Here is a 20190-nt window from a genome sequence, read left to right on the forward strand (position 1 = left end):
TAATATTTACTTGGTTCTAAATGGAAATGATGCCAGTCTGACACCTAATATATGTCCACTGCTTCTTTTAAAATATTGCTGAAGAATATTATATATGGTTTCAACAATGAAAAGCTAAAAGAAAGAAATGGTCTTATCTTGAATTCATTGTAATTCTTTTCACCCATTAGAGGGACAGTCCCATTGAAGGACTTTTTGTTATCATAAGGCAGCCATTAACCAACAACAGGAAGGGTGCTTTTTATGGCTCCCACCCTTGGGGTCTTTGGGAATCAATCATAAGTAGAATGTATAAAATTTAAAATGACATTTTCAAATATATTCTTTTTCATACCTGCTTAATCATATGAAGATATAGGTGTCACCATTTTGCTATATTTTATGCAGTGGAGGTAGGGGGATGCATCATTGCATGGATGCAGGTGAAATGGCAGGTTCTGCAGTAAACATGTTTTATCAAAAGTATTATAAATGCAGTTGCATCAGTTGATGAATGAAGGGAAGGTTTCCGTTGGTCAGAACATAATCATGTGATCAGACCCAATTGTGTTTATTTCTGTATAAACCAAAATTCTATAAATAGTCATGTGCAAAGTAACTAACAAAAACACTGAAATGGAAAGCATACACACTGCATACCTTTAAAATGAAATAAAATTGGTGGGTTTATATTTTATTCAGAAAACTGAATAAATTGATTTGACAGAATCAAATAACACATTTTTGCTGTGTTTCTGAATATAAATAATTCTTTATTTGATTAGATTTGAAAAGAAAAGCTGGAAAACTCAATCTGCCAAGAAGATTGTAGCTACAGCACTTTCACTACAGCTTGTTACAAATGAATTGAAAATATAGGTTAATGGATATAGGGATTTCGAGAAGGGGGTTCAGATACTAACATTACAACAGATTTACAATCCTACAATGTAAGGTGCAGACATTGATGATTATGATGTTGGGTGGGTGGGAGATTTGCTTCCTCCCACTCGTAACTGTTTGTGTTGATGTCTTACACTGTTTGACTATTGGACCCCATCACTATAACCATTTACTGATAGACTTAATTTCATTTGTAAGTAGCCCCTGTAGGTAACCTAAATTGTAAATCAACACGAAAATAGATTCACCAGAAACCTTGAAATAGTTTTACTGATGCTTTTATCCTTCTGTGCTCGTTTCCTGTCTCACCTGTTAGAGTAGACATTAACATTAAAATATGTTAGAATTTTGTAAAGTCTTATTTCTCGAACATCTGTTGCTGTTTTCAGTTGAAACTTTGGTTTAATATAGATCTTACTGTTTGCACCCTGATATCAGACCCAGTCTTGGCAGCATCAGCATAAATGTTTTTAATAACTCAGTTCACAGATGAGTCACTTTCTTCCATAGAACCTTGTTTTACAAGGATGTTCATTTAAGACTCCCTCACATAATGAATGTATGATTTGCAGGTGATGCTGCTTTATTGGAAGCAGCAAAGAAGGGTAATTTAGCCCGAGTCCAGAAGTTGTCCACACCAGAAAATATCAACTGCAGAGACACACAGGGCAGGAATTCTACACCATTACATCTTGCAGGTACTGTTAAAGTTAAGAATACTTAAGTTTATCTTTTACAGCATAGAAGGTAACATTTTAACACTCGTAATGGTCACCTTTGATGATCAATAGCAACCTTACATGTATACAACCTGTCTCAGTTTCCCAAATGTTCTGGTTCTTGGTGGTAAAGTGGTCGAAAGTGTTTGCCTTTACAAATCACTAACATATCACCTGTGTCAGCCTGGGTTTGAGTCTTGACTTAGACAATGTATGTGAGAAAAGCTTGCAAGTAGTTCCCGTGGGTCAGTGATTATGGCCGTGGTTTTCCAAGGTTCTTCCTCTGCCAGATATACCGGCTGTCATGTATAATCCTATCATGTTCTGAAGAATGACATTAAACACACAAAACAAGACAAACTTTTCCCAAATATCATTTTCAGCTTACGTATTACAACCCTTAAACAGCCCAGTTGTTAGCTTGCCAGATTCATGACTGAATGGGTGTGGATTTGGATCCTATCATCAGATTAGCTTGGGTCAACAACTGTGATGTGTCCTTGGCACGGCCTTTATTCCAGTTACTTCCATTTTAAATAACCTACTTGAGTTGCTGTGCTGTTAAGCACCAAACCAAACCAACATTTAAATTGCCACCAATCTGAGAGTATGATTTGATCCATTAGGTAAATGATAGAGACTAGGTTACTTTTTTTTTAATGTTCGTAAATATACAATCTCAAAATTCCTTACTAATTGCCTCTTGCCACTTTTTCTTCCATGGTATTTAGCTAATCATATATATTCAACTTTTTGTCAATTTTGTTTTGGTGAAAGGATGGCATAGTGGTTACTTTTGGCATCCACGCATCCATCTGTCTGTCTGTGCACCCATTATTAATCCCAATGTTAAAGTTGTTTAGTTACCTTCTTTATTAATACCATTTCATCTGACCCTCTGAGTATTTTGAATATAGCTTCCATGTCCCTGTATTGCTATATGCATTAGCTATGTAAATTCCTCATAGGAATTGGGATATAGTCTCCATGTGCCTTTATTGTTATATGCATTAGCAACGTAAATTCCTCTTAGGAATTGGAATGTAGCTTCCATGTCCCTTTATTGTTATATGCATTAGCTACGTAAATTCCTCTTAGGAACTGGAATGTAGCTTCCATGCCCCTTTATTGTTATATGCATTAGCAACGTAAATTCCTCTTAGGAATTGGAATGTAGCTTCCATGTCCCTTTATTGTTATATGCATTAGCTACGTAAATTCAATTAGGAATTGGAATGTAGCTTCCATGTCCCTTTATTTTTATATGCATTAGCTACGTAAATTCCTCTTAGGAATTGGAATGTAGTTTCCATGTCCCTTTATTGTTATATGCAATAGCTACATAAATTCCTCTTAGGAACTGGAATGTAGCTTCCATGTCCCTTTATTGTTATATGCATTAGCTATGTAAATTCCTCTTAGGAATTGGAATGTAGCTTCCATGTCCCTTTATTTTTATATGCATTAGCTACGTAAATTCCTCTTAGGAATTGGAATATAGCTTCCATGTCCCTTTATTGTTATATGCATTAGCTATGTAAATTCCTCTTTGGAACTGGAATGTAGCTTCCATGTCCCTTTATTGTTATATGCATTAGCTACATAAATTCCTCTTAGGAATTGGAATATAGCCTCCATGTCCCTTTATTGTTATATGCATTAGCTACATCAATTACTCTCAGGAATTGGAATATAGCTTCCATGTCCCTTTATTGTTATATGCATTAGCTATGTAAATTCCTCTTAGGAATTGGAATATAGCCTCCATGTCCCTTTATTGTTATATGCATTAGCTATGTAAATTCCTCTTAGGAATTGGAATATAGCCTCCATGTCCCTTTATTGTTATATGCATTAGCTATGTAAATTCCTCTTAGGAATTGGAATATAGCCTCCATGTCCCTTTATTGTTATATGCATTAGCTACATCAATTCCTTTTAGAGTTTGGAATATAGCCTGTGTGTGCCTTCATCTTTATCAGCAGTATAAATTCCTCACTATAGAAGCATGGGGACAGGAACAATATGCTAGCCATTGGAAGTTTCTTCTGTAATTTTTGGCATGTTATTTTCTTGATTAGATTTTTGGAAATAAATAGTTGACATGCTCATATTTATGTATGTATAAACTTCTTATGTACAAATATAAACATACAATTACAAAATGTCTTTATGAGCAAAATCATGCAAGACATTTAAAGAGTAATTAATTAATTATTTAAATATGTAAGGTTAATAGAAAATAATTTCTTTTTCCTTTTTTCAGCTGGTTACAACAATGTAGAGGTTGCAGAGTTTCTTCTGGAGAATGGAGCAGATGTAAATGCCCAGGATAAAGGAGGTCTAATACCACTACACAATGCCTCCTCATATGGGGTTAGTTACCTCTTTCAATAATTACATTTATTATGCCAGGATACAAGTTATATTATGTTGGCCCCGAATGGTCTCGAGCACTGACCGTTATGGATCATTGCCAGCTCATCTCTGTGTGGGTCCAAGTCTTGGGATCAGACAGTGTCTGTGAGAAAGCTTGCCAGTAGCTTCTTGTGGGACAGTGGCTCTTTCTGGGGTTTTCCGCAGGTTCTTTCTCCATCATTTATACTGGTTGCCATGTATAGCCTATGTTGTGCTGAAAAATGGTGTTAAACCCTACAACAACAACAACAACAACAACATTCATTACATCTGGATATTAGTTAAATTTGTTTGTCTAGATATTGATTACTCAAATGGATATTAGTTGAATTCTTTATGCTAGGATGTTTGTTAAATTCATTATGCCAGAATGTTTGTTAAATTCATTATGACTGGATATTAGTTAAATTCATTTTGTCTTGATATTAATTAGTTAAATAGATATTAATTAAATTCATTATGCTAGAATGTTAGTTAAATTCATTATACAGGATGTTAGTTAAATTCATTATACCAGGATGTTAGTTACATTCATTATACCAGAATGTTAGTTAAATTCATTATGCCTAGATAATGAACTGAAAAATGTCTTTGATTTTAAAAATTCTTTAGGAAAGTGTTTGGCTTTTATGTACTTCAGGTTTTCATTCAAAATTCATGTACCTGGTTTTAGTTCACTCTTAAGACAAGTTTTATTGATGTTTGGCTTTGAGAATACCCCTTGAATATATTTTCTAAAAATTATGGCTTTGAGATTACCTCTTGAATGTAACTTAAAGCTATGGTTTTGAGAATAGCCCTAGAATATAATTTCAAATTATGGCTTCGAGAATACCCACTGAATATAATTTCAAATTATGGCAACTTTTTCACAAACTTCTTCACGTGGATTTTACTTTAGTCTGTAAACTTATGTGAAAATTCTTTTTCATTTATCTTGGCAGCAATAGGATTACTGGAAATGATTATTATTTTAATTATACTTTTTCTTTATCTTGGCAGCAATAGGATTACTGGAAATGATTATTATTTTAATTATACTTTTTTTTCAGCACGTGGATATTGCAGCACTGCTGATCAAGTATAATACATGTGTCAATGCAGTTGATAGATGGGGTTTCACACCATTACATGAGGCAGCACAGAAGGGCAGAACACAACTCTGTGCTTTACTGGTGAGCTTTTTCATTCCATTTTATGGCATCAAGCATGTTAAATGATCGTAAAGCATTTGAACCATTTCCACACTACCTCCAGTCCATCCTGGCAGAAAAAATATGTTAAGTATATATTTTTATTTGTTTTAATGGCAAAAGTGCTAAAATGTAGTTCACTTGCCACGACAGATTTCCCTTATTGGATAGAATATATTTTGTTAGATCGAATAACTCAGTTATTGCCTGGTCAGTATGATTTTACATGAGACCTTGCAGATACCATCCATTCATTAGTACGCGTGATCCATCCAAGTTACCTCAGGTAACTATACTCCATCTGTATTCTTACACAAACTCTTTCTTTCATTGTTGTCGACAATTTTATTGCACTTCAGTTGCCTAACTTTGTCACATGACAAGTAAATCAGCCTTCTCTATTGATCACAGTACTTTGTTTTTTGTAAGCTTTATGTAGTAAAATGATCATTTATTTCTGGAAATAAAATCATTTCTGTAATTTACTTAGGCATTTATCTTAATTTTTAGCATCCACTGAGCTTAGTGTGATAATTGACTAATTTCACATGTTTTTATTTTGGTAATGGGAAACACAACAGTGGGTTCAGTTTCCAGTGTATATATACTGATGACAAAAACTGGTTGAAACCCAACTTCTCTGCCTGACAGCCTTCCAACAGAAGATGATGCCATGCTTATGCCACTCTTGTTCAAGAAGAGAGCTGGGTTTTACCCCAGCACGACTATTTCATGCAGATCCGTGACCAGGAGATAAAGACCATAGTAAATGGCTTTTGATCATGCCAGATATTATTTGGAAAGGGCATTCTTATTCTGTTCAGCAAATACAGACCTCTGCATTCTGATTCGTGATTTTTTCTCTCAGGTGTTTCCATCATTGACAAATCCACATTCAAGTCTGTGGTATTGCAGACAGGCTTAGTTCCTAGTGAACTCATTCCAGTAGATTCACACAGTGTTTCATTTACCTCTCCAGTGTAATCAGCTTCCGCTAGTCTTTATCTTTGTGGATCCCATTGTGATGAGGTGGTTTGCCAAACTGATAACGTTTTTATCACCAGCCCCAGATATGAATGCCAGGGCGGTCAGTGCCCTTCCCTGAAATTACCAACCTATAGTATCCTGTAGCAGAGATTCGCAGGAGAATCTGACCTTCTTGTTAGCCATGGGAATCACACATGCAGATTTTATACCTGTACCCCAAGATGTTGAACAATTAATTGTACATGGTTCAAATCAAAGAAATACTTGTATATAATTCTCTGTGTAAGTGGTTGACTGAATTGCTCAGGCTAGACAGCCTACCACTTCAAAAACATGTATGGAGAGTTTTCTCTGGGTGGATTGAGCAGAGTTTCATCTCTCCTCAGTAGCCTCAGTATCACAGTTAACTTACTTCTTTGGCTCATCAAGAAGCTGCTGCAGATAATCAATGGTGATTGTTCCCACAATTCAAAAAATGTTTTGCCATCATGGAAGGAAGACATTGGCCAGAACAAAAACCTCTCTGACCTTCTAGCCAATTTTGACTTTTTCAGCCAAAGGCTTTGGCCCATTGTCTGAATTGGAACATATCATGGGTTCTGGCATGGCTAAACAAGGGACACTTTCAGTCACTGACTTGCCTTTTGTAAAAGACCTGCTTCCTGGTTGCTTCAGCCATGTCAGGTAGAATTAGTGAAATTCATATTTTATCAAAACCTGAACTATCTGAAGTTCCACCATGATGTTTCAGCTTTTCTTGACAGACACTGGAGTGTTTTATCTTAAAGCTATGGTCATCTTTGTATCTCTCATCCCAAAGGTATTATCAAAACCCTGGCAGGGCATTAAAATGGTGCCTGATGCAAACTGAGTTGAAAAGAAGTTGCTTGTTCTTGCACCTCAAGGAAGGGGTGTTATTTCATCTCAGGCCCTTTCATCATGCCTTGTACCTATTTGGCTGTCCACTCATTCTGCATTAACTGACCCAGGGATTTCATCTCAGGCTCTTTCATCTTGTACCCACTGGGCTGTCCACTCAATTAACTAACCAGAGGAATGGGTGTTATTTCATTTCTGGCTTTTGTACCCATCGGGCTATTCACTCAGTCTGCATTAACTAACTCAAGGAAGGGCTGTTATATCATCTCAGGCTCTTGTACCCATTGGTCCGTCTACTCAGTCTGCATTAATTGACTCAAGGAAGGGGTGTTATTTCATCTCAGGGTCTTTCATCTTGTACCGATTGGGCTGTCCACTCAGTCTGCATTAACTAACTCAAGGAAGGGGTCTTATTTCATCTCAGGCTCTTGTACCCATTGGGTTGTCAACTCAATCTGCATTAACTAACCCAAAGAAGGAGTGTTATTATATCTCGGGCTCTTGTACCCATTGGGCTGTCCACTCAGTCTGCATTAGCTAACTCAAGGAAGGAGTCTTATTTCATTTCAGGCTCTTTCATCTTGTACCCACTGGGCTATCCACTGCATTAAATAACCCAAAGAAGGGGTGTTCATCTCAGGCTCTTGTACCCATTGGACTGTCCATTCAATCTGCATTTACTAACCGAAGGAAGGGTTGTTATTTCATCTCAGACTCTTTCATCTTATACCAATTGGGCTATCCACTCAATCTGCATTAACTAACCCAAAGAAGGGTTGTTATTTAATCTCAGGCTCTTTCATCTTGTACCCATTGGCTATGCATTCATTCTGCATTAACTAACCCAAGATCAGATTAATTTCTTTCACATATTTGGTCACAGGGTTAGGAGAGACACTGCTAACACTGCATTTGAGTGCAGTTGTTTGGTGTCGTTTAAACCTTAGAATGTAATTATGATGACATTCTCCACCCCAGAGACTTTTCATTCCAAAGGACTTAGTTTGGTGTTTCTTTTTGTTGTTGTTCGGTATTTTAACAACACTTTTAACACCTTGATGGTTGTATAATGCACAGTTAATAGGAGTTGGCCTAGGCAGGTATCAAACCCATTAGCCTTGGATTCTCTACCACTTGAGCTGCCGACTACAGTGGTTAGTTTTAACTATCAGTAGTGCATTAAGCTACCTTTGCAGGTCACTCAGCAGCTTCATAAGTGCATGTATTATCTTAACTACATCCATGTGGTTACTCTAGGCTGTAGTTCACATGGCACTTGAAGCTGTTTCACATCCTTTAAGAGATATGAGGCAGGGTTAACTCAGGGGTGAAAGGATGTAACTGCTTTTGCCAATTCTTCAAACACATTGTTATTGGATTACATATTTGAAAAAGAAACCTGTTTTTAGAGTAGTTGATAATACTTACATAACATGTGAACACCATACCACAGTAACATCCCTGGTAGCACGTCCACATCTCCTTTATTAGTACCTAATGATTGTTGGGATTTGGCACCATGTCCTAATTCCATGTGGAGGCTGCTCTTCTTGAACTTCCATATTGGCTATGAGACAACTTTTTTTAGAACAAGTCAAAAGGGGTGGTTTCTTGGTAGGGCTGGGTTGGTGAGGTTGTGGATGTACTCCTAAATACATTACGATCAGGTAAACCTTATTAAAGAAATGGTGTACTCCTGAAGTTAGTTTTGGTAAGTGGAACATAGATGGGTATTTACTTTATCCAGCTCTCTTGCATTTCTCTGATTATTGCCCTACACAAGCAGTCTTTAACTCATTTTTGAGTAATTGTTGAAACTAAACTTGTAATATGGGTGCATTTTGGCTGAACATAGTTACAGATCTTAACTGGATTGCTGTGACCTACTTTCTTGGGTTCATTTAATGTTGCACAGGAAAACAAATAGGATCCAGGCTAAAATTGCAGTGAACTTTACTTAATGGCACATGAGTTGCAATGTAGGTGCAACTTTTGAGGAATATTTTTCACGTACCAAATTCAGTTCCATATGACCTGCTTTCACGAGATTTTGTTCCAAGTTGCTTAAAAAGACTAACCTGTGACATAGAAACCAGAATCTAGTGAGCAGTCTCAGAACAAATCTACTTATCTTCCGTTCAGATAGATACTATGTATTACCATTCATAATCACCTCTGTCTGCGTGGGTTTGAGTCTCATGTTCAGCCAGTGTGGGTACCAACAGCTTATAGTTATCTCTCATCCGGTAATGGATGTCATTACTAATGTATAAAAAGGCTATCATGGAACAACTTTCTCTCCCAAATTGCCTTTTGATAGTTGATTATATGTCTAACATGAACACCTTTCACATTTGCACTAAATTTGAATATGCACTAACTGGCCCAGGTGAAGTAACTTAAAGTAGAAACACAATTAAATAGCATGTTAACATTACCAGTTTCTGCCAAATAACTGAAAACTATCTCAACATGGTGTCTTTCAACCCAAAATGATTGCCTTATTACTATTATTACTACATTTTCCTTTTAGAACAATTTATGAGCAGTATTAGGCATACTAGGGTCTTTTCTTTCCTTAGTAGGTTTATATATATGGTTCTGTGAGATATTGTGTGTTCTAGGTTCTCACAGAGGTCAACAAAGAGTTTTGTACATCATTAGCACAGGTGATATACATGTATGTATATGTACATGCATGTAATTACCTTTTGTCATGAATTTGTAAAAGTATTTAACACTAGAGAGCAGGTGATTGTAATTACCTTTTGTAACCTGCATGTATTTATCATGATAGAAACAGATTAGTAAAAAGATATACCACTACAGAGCAAGTGAATTGTATTTACCTTTTGTCATGGATTAGTAAAAATATTTAACACTAGAGAGCAAGTAATTGTAATTACCTTTTGTCATGGTATAGTAAAAATATATAACACTACAGAGTAAGTGATTGTAAATACATTTTTTGTCTTGGTGCAGTAAAAATATTTAACACTACATAGCAAGTGGGAGCAGGTGATTGTAATTATCTCTTGTCATGGTTTAATAAAATATTTAAAGCTGCAAAACAAGTGCATGCCATGAAGTTTGCCTATAATTTGGAATTTACAACCCTTTTGTTTGTTCACCTCAACCAGCATTGTTGACATGAACCTGCATGTATTTATCATCATAGAAACAAATATTACTTTTAGCCTATTATTCATAAATTTTATGTTCCTTTATTTCAGCTTGCTCATGGTGCTGATCCAACATTAAAGAACCAAGAGGGACAGACGCCCTTGGATTTGTCTTCTGTAAGTTTTTAAACAATTTGGTTTTCCAGAAATTTTATGGTCTTATGAACATTTTTAAACATTTTTATTAAAAGATGAATAGATGGTCTTATGAACATAGTTTTTTTTATATTAAAAGATGAATGGCTGGTCTTACCAACATGGGGTTTTCATTCAAACATAAATGGCTGGTCTTATCAACATGGATTTTCACTAAAAGATAGGGGCCCTGAGTGGCCGAGTGGTCTAAAGCGCTCTCCGTCACGGATCACTGCCATCTCACCTCTGTCTGCGTGGGTTCAAGTCTTGGGCTTGGCTAATGTGGATATGTGAGAAAGCTTGCCGGTAGCTTCTCGTGGGTCGGTGGTTCTTTCCGGGGTTTTCCTGGGTTCTTCCTCCACCATTAATACTGGCTGCCATGTATAGCCTATCTTGTGCTAAAAAATATCGTTAAACCCTATAACAACAACAACAGCACTAAAAGATAAATGTGTCTTATCAACATTGGGCATTTACTAAAAGATAAATGGATGTCTTCTCAACATTGGGTTTTTACTAAAAGATAAATGGATGGTCTCTTCAGTATGGGGTTTTCATTAAAAGACATGATATCAAGTTGTTTGCTAATGAAAATGATGCTGATTTAACCTCAAATGTAGCAGCCATGGTAACATTCCAATATGACATCTGTGGCAGCCATCTTGAAAGTCTTGTTGTCACTACTTCTCTGAATGGAAAGTCATGTCAGCATGGGGTTTTCACCAGTAGAATTCTTATGGTACTTGGTTAGTCCTAAGAAATAATGGTGCCAATCTGACATCCAGTATTGCCACCATAGTCATCCTTTTGAAAATCGTTTTAACTCTACTGCTCCAAAATGGATACATCATATAATCAAGGAATTTACACAGGAAGACTTGCAATGTCTGTTACTGCTCCAGTGGCCTAGTGGTTAGAGCGTCCACCATGGATGTAGGAGGTTGTGGGTTTGATCCCCAGCTGAGTCATACCAAAGACTTACAAAAATGGTAATAACAGCTGCCTTGCTTGGCGCTAAGCATTAAGAGGCTAGTGTTAGGACTGGTTGGCCTGGTGTCAGGATAATGTGACTGGGTGGGACATCATGCTACATGTCTGCGGCATGATGCCCCAGTGCTAGACATCACTATAAACTGCCACACTGCAGACATTTTAGCAATATGGCTGATTTTTTTTTAAGCTACGTTACAAATCCTAATCACACACACACACACGCAGAGTCTTAAATGAAAATTATGGCAGTCTGATATTTGCAATGACCCCGTTGTGGGCAGTTTGAAAATCTTGGTATCAAATATATTACAAAAATATGCTCTAGACAAGTAGTAGAAAAGAGTGAAAACCAACAAGTTTTGTAAAATTCAACAAATAATTTATTTCCCTAGAATACAAAGTGAAAATTAAAAAGTACTTACAGTAATGTGAATTAAATCCCAAATAGTCCTAGAATTTTTAACACCAGTTATAAATTCCAATGATATTTGAAAAAGGGGTTGCGGTGCCAACACTCTTTTGCTGAATCACAATAATACAATCCAAAATATCCATGTTTGAATTAACCATAATTCCAAAAATAATTTTCTCTGTCCAAGAATATTATTGAACACTTTGTAAGTCCATAGAATAATAATTTGAATAAATAATTGTACCCCAAATCAAATACTTAACACAATTGATTATACTTCAAGATCTTAGAACACAAATGAATAATTTCTAGAGAAACAAGATTATAAATTCTCCTACTTGACCTAGGTCACAATTAGCATTTTCTGGAAATACTATGACTTAATGGATTTTTCCATTCTAGAACAATTTGTGACTAAAATTATAACGCAGAATGTGGTAAACATCAGGCAGACCTCGCATTTCATGGGAAATTTCCAATATTCTGGACTTAGTTTATTTTTTTATAAAAATTCAATGATTCTGATCAGGTAGAAAATTAACTTGATTTGGGATCTAGTCAGCATATGTGCATAATCATTTATACGCATGTGCAGTCATCAATTTCTTTTTTCTGTACTGGAAGTTTCTTTATACATGTTGTTTGATTTATACCTTCTACAGTAGCAAGACTAAATATTCTTTCATCATGAATTAAATTTAAAAAACAAAATTCTACTATAAAACATTGTTCAAGGATGCGTGGTTAGAAGGTTTTTTCAACATTTCCAACATGGAAGAGTCCGCCTTGACATCACATATGAAATTGGAGACACATTAGAAACAAATATAGAATGGCAAACTGTCTATCTGTAGCTTCATTTTTCAAGATTAGGTAGCTACTAAATCTGGTCAGAGAAAACCAGCATTGGAATCAACTTCAATATACCAACTGCAACTCAAACTACACCACCCACATGTGATCAACTATCATCAAACAATGGCAGTGAATATGAGCCATTATTGCAGTCTATCCAGGTTTTGGCTTCACTTTCTACATTTGGTCAGAGTTTGAATGGGCTGCGTGTCACTACTGATGACACCCTAAAAGCTGAGATTATCTGGGCTCTAAAAGTGGCTTCAGCACATTGTTCTTTTTGTACTAGTGCAAATATTGCACAACTGTTTGTGCAGATGTTTCCTGAACACTCAGTCTCATACATATTTAAGTCAAATTCCTTGAGTTGCTCTGCTAAAAGGAAGAAATAAGCCCTTAAAAAACTTTTTAAACAGTCATTGAAGTTAACGTGAAAGAAATAGGTGGACTATAAGCACCTGATCTGCTGTGTAAAACTAAATAATCCTTTGAGTTTTTAAAAAAACTTTGTTTCATTTATGGAATAAATTTATCAGTTTATCCTGGATTATATATATGGTTATAAGAATAGTTACCTTAGCTGATTTTAAAAATGACCCCTGAAATTTGTCATTTTCTTCTTAAAATCTCCTGGACAACTCATTAAAAATAAAAATCATATCGGTGCAGGAACCCAGAGAAATAGTCTTCCTGGAAATACTTTTTGGAAAGTTGAGTCCCAGTACTATTAGATGTCAGCCAGGAAAGTTACTTCCCCTTGTCTGATTCTTGTAAATAGTTTTTTTGTGTGTGTGTTAGTGAGCAATTGCTTAATATGGGAACATGTTTTATTGATGGTTAAGTAAATTAAGTTTATCTGATACTCATTAGACACTTTTTTTGGATACTGTTTGAGTTTTAAAAAAACAGATTAAAGACTAGAGTTTAATTGAATGTTTTCATACCTATTTAATGTTGATCTAAGACATGTGACCATATTTACAGGCTGATGATGTGAGGGCATTACTGCAGGATGCGATGCCCCTGATGCCTCCTCCTGCCACTGTATCCAAAACAATCCTCCCTAGTGCTTCCAACAGTACCACTAGTAACAGCAGCAGTACCTCTTCCAGTATAAGGTACAAGCAAAGTCAGATTTCTTATAGATGCTAGCCTTTCAGTAGTATAAAAAGTCTTCAGCCTTGTCTGAGTCAGCCATGACATAAAGATGTTAAAGTAATGATGAAAGTATTCAGCCATGTCTGAGTCAGCAATGACATAAAGATGTTAAAATAATGATGAAAGTATTCAGCCATGTCTGAGTCAGCAATGACATAAAGATGTTAAAGTAATGATGAAAGTATTCAGCCATGTCTGAGTCAGCCATGACATAAAGATGTTAAAATAATGATGAAAGTATTTAGCCATGTCTGAGTCAGCCATGACATAAAGATGTTAAAATAATGATGAAAGTATTTAGCCATGTCTGAGTCAGCCATGACATAAAGATATTAAAATAATGATGAAAGTATTCAGCCATGTCTGAGTCAGCCATGACATAAAGATGTTAAAATAATGATGAAAGTATTTAGCCCTGTCTGAGTCAGCCATGACATAAAGATGTTAAAATAATGATGAAAGTATTCAGCCATGTCTGAGTCAGCAATGACATAAAGATGTTAAAATAATGATGACAGTATTCAGCCATGTCTGAGTCAGCCATGACATAAAGATGTTAAAATGATGATGAAAGTATTCAGCCATGTCTGAGTCAGCCATGACATAATGATGTTAAAGTAATGATGAAAGTATTCAGCCATGTCTGAGTCAGCAATGACATAAAGATGTTAAAATAATGATGAAAGTATTCAGCCATGTCTGAGTCAGCAATGACATAAAGATGTTAAAGTAATGATGAAAGTATTCAGCCTTGTCTGAGTCAGCCATGACATAAAGATGTTAAAGTAATGATGAAAGTATTCAGCCATGTCTGAGTCAGCCATGACATAAAGATGTTAAAGTAATGATGAAAGTATTCAGCCATGTCTGAGTCAGCCATGACATAAAGATGTTAAAATAATGATGAAAGTATTCAGCCATGTCTGAGTCAGCCATGACATAATGATGTTAAAATAATGATGAAAGTATTCAGCCATGACTGAGTCAGCCATGACATAATGATGTTAAAATAATGATGAAAGTATTCAGCCATGTCTGAGTCAGCCATGACATAAAGATGTTAAAATAATGATAGAAGTATTCAGCCATGTCTGAGTCAGCCATGACATAAAGATGTTAAAGTAATGATGAAAGTATTCAGCCATGTCTGAGTCAGCCATGACATAAAGATGTTAAAATAATGATGAAAGTATTCAGCCATGTCTGAGTCAGCCATGACATAATGATGTTAAAATAATGATGAAAGTATTCAGCCATGACTGAGTCAGCCATGACATAATGATGTTAAAATAATGATGGAAGTATTCAGCCATGACTGAGTCAGCCATGACATAATAATGTAAAAGTAATGATGAAAGTATTCAGCCTTGTCTGAGTCAGCCATGACATAAAGATGTTAAAATAATGATGAAAGTATTCAGCCATGTCTGAGTCAGCCATGACATAAAGATGTTAAAGTAATGATGAAAGTATTCAGCCATGTCTGAGTCAGCCATGACATAAAGATGTTAAAATAATGATGAAAGTATTTAGCCATGTCTGAGTCAGCCATGACATAAAGATGTTAAAATAATGATGAAAGTATTTAGCCATGTCTGAGTCAGCCATGACATAAAGATGTTAAAATAATGATGAAAGTATTCAGCCATGTCTGAGTCAGCCATGACATAAAGATGTTAAAATAATGATGAAAGTATTTAGCCCTGTCTGAGTCAGCCATGACATAAAGATGTTAAAATAATGATGAAAGTATTCAGCCATGTCTGAGTCAGCAATGACATAAAGATGTTAAAATAATGATGACAGTATTCAGCCATGTCTGAGTCAGCCATGACATAAAGATGTTAAAATGATGATGAAAGTATTCAGCCATGTCTGAGTCAGCCATGACATAATGATGTTAAAGTAATGATGAAAGTATTCAGCCATGTCTGAGTCAGCAATGACATAAAGATGTTAAAATAATGATGAAAGTATTCAGCCATGTCTGAGTCAGCAATGACATAAAGATGTTAAAGTAATGATGAAAGTATTCAGCCTTGTCTGAGTCAGCCATGACATAAAGATGTTAAAGTAATGATGAAAGTATTCAGCCATGTCTGAGTCAGCCATGACATAAAGATGTTAAAGTAATGATGAAAGTATTCAGCCATGTCTGAGTCAGCCATGACATAAAGATGTTAAAATAATGATGAAAGTATTCAGCCATGTCTGAGTCAGCCATGACATAATGATGTTAAAATAATGATGAAAGTATTCAGCCATGACTGAGTCAGCCATGACATAATGATGTTAAAATAATGATGGAAGTATTCAGCCATGACTGAGTCAGCCATGACATAATAATGTAAAAGTAATGATGAAAGTATTCAGCCTTGTCTGAGTCAGCCATGACATAAAGATGTTAAAATAATGATGAAAGTATTCAGCCATGTCTGAGTCAGCCATGACATAAAGATGTTAAAGTAATGATGAAAGTATTCAGCCATGTCTGAGTCAGCCATGACATAAAGATGTTAAAATAATGATGAAAGTATTTAGCCATGTCTGAGTCAGCCATGACATAAAGATGTTAAAATAATGATGAAAGTATTTAGCCATGTCTGAGTCAGCCATGACATAAAGATGTTAAAATAATGATGAAAGTATTCAGCCATGTCTGAGTCAGCCATGACATAAAGATGTTAAAATAATGATGAAAGTATTTAGCCCTGTCTGAGTCAGCCATGACATAAAGATGTTAAAATAATGATGAAAGTATTCAGCCATGTCTGAGTCAGCAATGACATAAAGATGTTAAAATAATGATGACAGTATTCAGCCATGTCTGAGTCAGCCATGACATAAAGATGTTAAAATGATGATGAAAGTATTCAGCCATGTCTGAGTCAGCCATGACATAAAGATGTTAAAATAATGATGAAAGTATTCAGCCATGTCTGAGTCAGCCATGACATAAAGATGTTAAAATAATGATGAAAGTATTTAGCCATGTCTGAGTCATGACATAATAATGTAAAATTAATGATGAAAGTATTCAGCCATGACTGAGTTAACCATGACAAAGATTTAAAGTTAATAATGAAGCTTTAGCCTGGTCTGAGTCAGCCATGACATAAACAGGGCTTCTGTTAGTGTGATATTTTATGAAGCCCCAAGGATCTAACATTTGAATTTTATAGGGTCCTTACAAGATGTTAAAGGGTTCCACTACCAAGTTTCTGGAATAAGACCAGGCAGAAATGTAACAGACACTCATGAGTTCTTTCATCATCATGCTTGCATTAACTGAGTTCATATTCTCCTTTGCTGTGATAAAGATTTTTCCTGGTCAAAGTCAGGGTGCCTGCTTTCACCCCTGATTAAAATTTTATTTTCAACAGAGTGTAATTTGAGGTCTCACTAGAATTTTAAAATTATGAGTCCAGGGCTCCTGTTTCGTTACAAGTTGCAATCCCCTCCTAGAAGCATGTTGGGCATTCTTGAAATCCTTTTGAAACTAGATATTTGGCCACAAAGATGTTTGTGAACATTTTTTTTATGTTGTTCATTTTTTTATTTCCCTATGAATTGTCTCAGCCCCATGGTAGCCTATGCTAGCCTTCATAATTTTCTTATATAGACCAAAATCTAGGCCAACTGAAGTACATGCACATGTGCCATGTAAATGTCAATTACAGATCCACCTGCTGATGCAACAATGAATGTCAGAGTGAATTATTTAGTAACATCTTTGTTGACAATGGAGTAGAGATCAAACAAGGACTACCATTTTTTCATATATTTGTTTTCCTGCAGGATGTGACTACAAATGGTAGTAATATTTATTTTGTAGGGATTATTTTCAAATTTAATATTAATCCTTCATTTTGAGGTCACATGCACTGCTTATTGGCTACACTCAGAAATGAACACAATGCATAATTAATGAACATGGCCCAATTCTAAGTGCTGACTGGCTGATCTGAATAACAGTGTAATTTTAGCACAGTAAGAGAAAACCATGTGCATAATACATGTATTGGAGTGTAAATTTTTGATGTTTTAATGCATCATTTTTAATTTTATTCTGTCAGGGATGCATATTTGTGCATTATCGGAAGCACTGATAAAGTTAATAATGAAGGTTTTCAGCCTGGTCTGCTTCAGTCATGCCATAAAGATGTAAAAGTAATGATAATCAAGCTGGTTTGAGTCAGTCATGACATAAAGATGTAAAAGCAATGATACATGTAATCAAGATGGTTCAAGTCGGCCATGACATAAAGATGTAGAAGTAATGATACATGTAATCACGATGGTTCAAGTCAGTCATGCCATAAAGATGTAAAAGTAATGATAATCAAGCTGGTTTGAGTCAGCCATGACATAAAGATGTAAAAGCAATGATACATGTAATCACGATGGTTCGAGTCAGCCATGACATAAAGACATAGAAGTAATGATACATGTAATCAAGATGGTTCAAGTCAGTCATGCCATAAAGATGTAAAAGTAATGATAATCAAGCTTGTTCGAGTCAGCCATGACATAAAGATGTAAAAGTAATGATACATGTAATCAAGCTTGTTAGAGTCAACCATTACATAAAGATGTAAAAGTAATGATACATGGAATTTCGCCGGTTCCAGTTAGCCATGACATAAAGATGTAAAGGTAATGAAGAAAGGCTTTAGGCATGATGTGTGATTCATTGACAGATAACCTTTTCATATGTAATTTTTTTCAGTGCTGACTTGACAATGGGTGCTACTGGTGGTATATCCAGTCCACAGATGGGAGATGGTTGTATTGAGAGAACTATGGCAGAAGGAGAGAGGACAATAGAATCTATTAGTGTTTCAGTGTTTCTGACAAGCATAGGACTTGAGCAGTTACGAGAAGTGTTTGAAAGGGAACAAATTACAATGGACATTCTTGTGGAAATGGGACATGATGAATTAAAAGTTATTGGTATAAATGCTTATGGTCATCGACACAAGATTCTAAAAGGAATAGAAAAATTAATGTCAGGAAAAGGTGAGGATACTTCTGTGTTTAAGCTCTGACCATTCATGGTAATTGGCATTAATATCATGGTTCATACAGCCTTTAAAAAAATCTTTGAATTTAAGGAATTGCCTTGTAAACCCTTGAATTTTGAAACGTTTTTTGTTTTCATTGACAAGTTTTTTTAATTTCTTAATAACTTTTGAAGTTATGCGGAATATAAAGCATTAAAGCTAAATAAAATACATCACATTTTAAATTCAGGAATTTTGCTTATTACATATTTTTCCAAAACAGTGAATAGATAAATACATACAAGGAGATAAAATTTGGTCTGTCAGATGATGCATTACATGGATAGTTTCATTAGCATCCCTTAGTGGCACACAAATTAATTATGTGGGTTTTCTTATATTGTTGTTGAGTATTGGTGTGTCTCTGAGTAAGGTACTTTTGACCTCAGCATAATATCACTTTACATCTTTTGCTGTGCTGTTGACCAAAGTCAGACAGTCTTCTTGGGCATACTGCTTGCAAGTTAGTAGTTTAGGGCAAAACTACTTGCAGTTTGGTGGTTTAGGGACCCTTTGTATGCCATACTACTTTGTTGGCCACACTACTTGCAGTTTGGTGGGTTAGGGTCCCTTTGTTGGCCATTTAGTGGTTTATGGCCCCTTTCTTGGCCAGACTGCTTGCAGAAGGATCTCACTCCTGAGCATCATTTGCAAAGTGTGTGCCCGCATCATATTCAACAGGCTGCAGCTGCTGGCGGACCGTGTGTACCCGTAATCCCAGTGCGGCTTCAGAGCATGCAGGTCGATGACAGACATGATCTCCCTATGACAACTCCAAGAGAAGAGCAGTGAGCAAATGCCGCCTTCGATGGCTGGGACATGTCTGACGCATGGAGAATGGGAGGCTGCCAAAGGACATCCTATATGGACAGCTGGCAACTGGTACCAGAAGAGTCGGCCGCCCCTTACTCCATTTGAAGGATGTGTGCAAGAGGGACATGAAGGCATGCAACATTTCGCCTGATGGCTGGGAAGTGCTGGCTGAGGACCAAGGCACTTGGAGACTGATGTTAAGCAAGGGCATAGCAGTCGCTGATGCAAGGAGAGGCCAGTTGGTGGCAGAGAAACATGAAAGAAGAGCTCGGCAGCAACCCCAGTAACTCAGACTTCCCAGTATGTCTGCATCAGCTGCAATAGGGACTGTCACTTGCATATAGGCCTGCACAGTCACAGCAGATGATTCCAACACCCCAGAGTCAGACGATACTCCAAGGACGCTATTTGCATGGTCTATTGAGACTGAGTAGATGATGATGATGATGACCAACAAAAAGGGGCCCCAAACCATTACACAGCTGGTTGGCCAAGAAAGGG

The 20190-nt window shown here is 36.1% G+C and overlaps 1 protein-coding gene across 1 annotated transcript in view; it reads left to right on the forward strand.

The window, feature by feature from the left end:
* The window catches only part of LOC149794781 (poly [ADP-ribose] polymerase tankyrase-1-like), a 102365-nt gene that overhangs the window by 39618 nt on the left and 42557 nt on the right, over positions 1–20190 (forward strand). Inside the window, exons 17-22 of the mRNA XM_089964430.1 lie at positions 1455–1580; positions 3868–3977; positions 5072–5194; positions 10312–10377; positions 13640–13773; positions 18543–18832. Of these exons, the coding sequence (XP_089820556.1) occupies positions 1455–1580; positions 3868–3977; positions 5072–5194; positions 10312–10377; positions 13640–13773; positions 18543–18832 (849 nt within the window). The remainder of the gene's footprint in view (positions 1–1454; positions 1581–3867; positions 3978–5071; positions 5195–10311; positions 10378–13639; positions 13774–18542; positions 18833–20190) is intronic.

This window comes from Sinohyriopsis cumingii, chromosome 7 (genome assembly GCF_028554795.1).
Source record: "Sinohyriopsis cumingii isolate HCF-2022 chromosome 7, ASM2855479v2, whole genome shotgun sequence".
NCBI lineage: Eukaryota > Metazoa > Mollusca > Bivalvia > Unionida > Unionidae > Sinohyriopsis > Sinohyriopsis cumingii.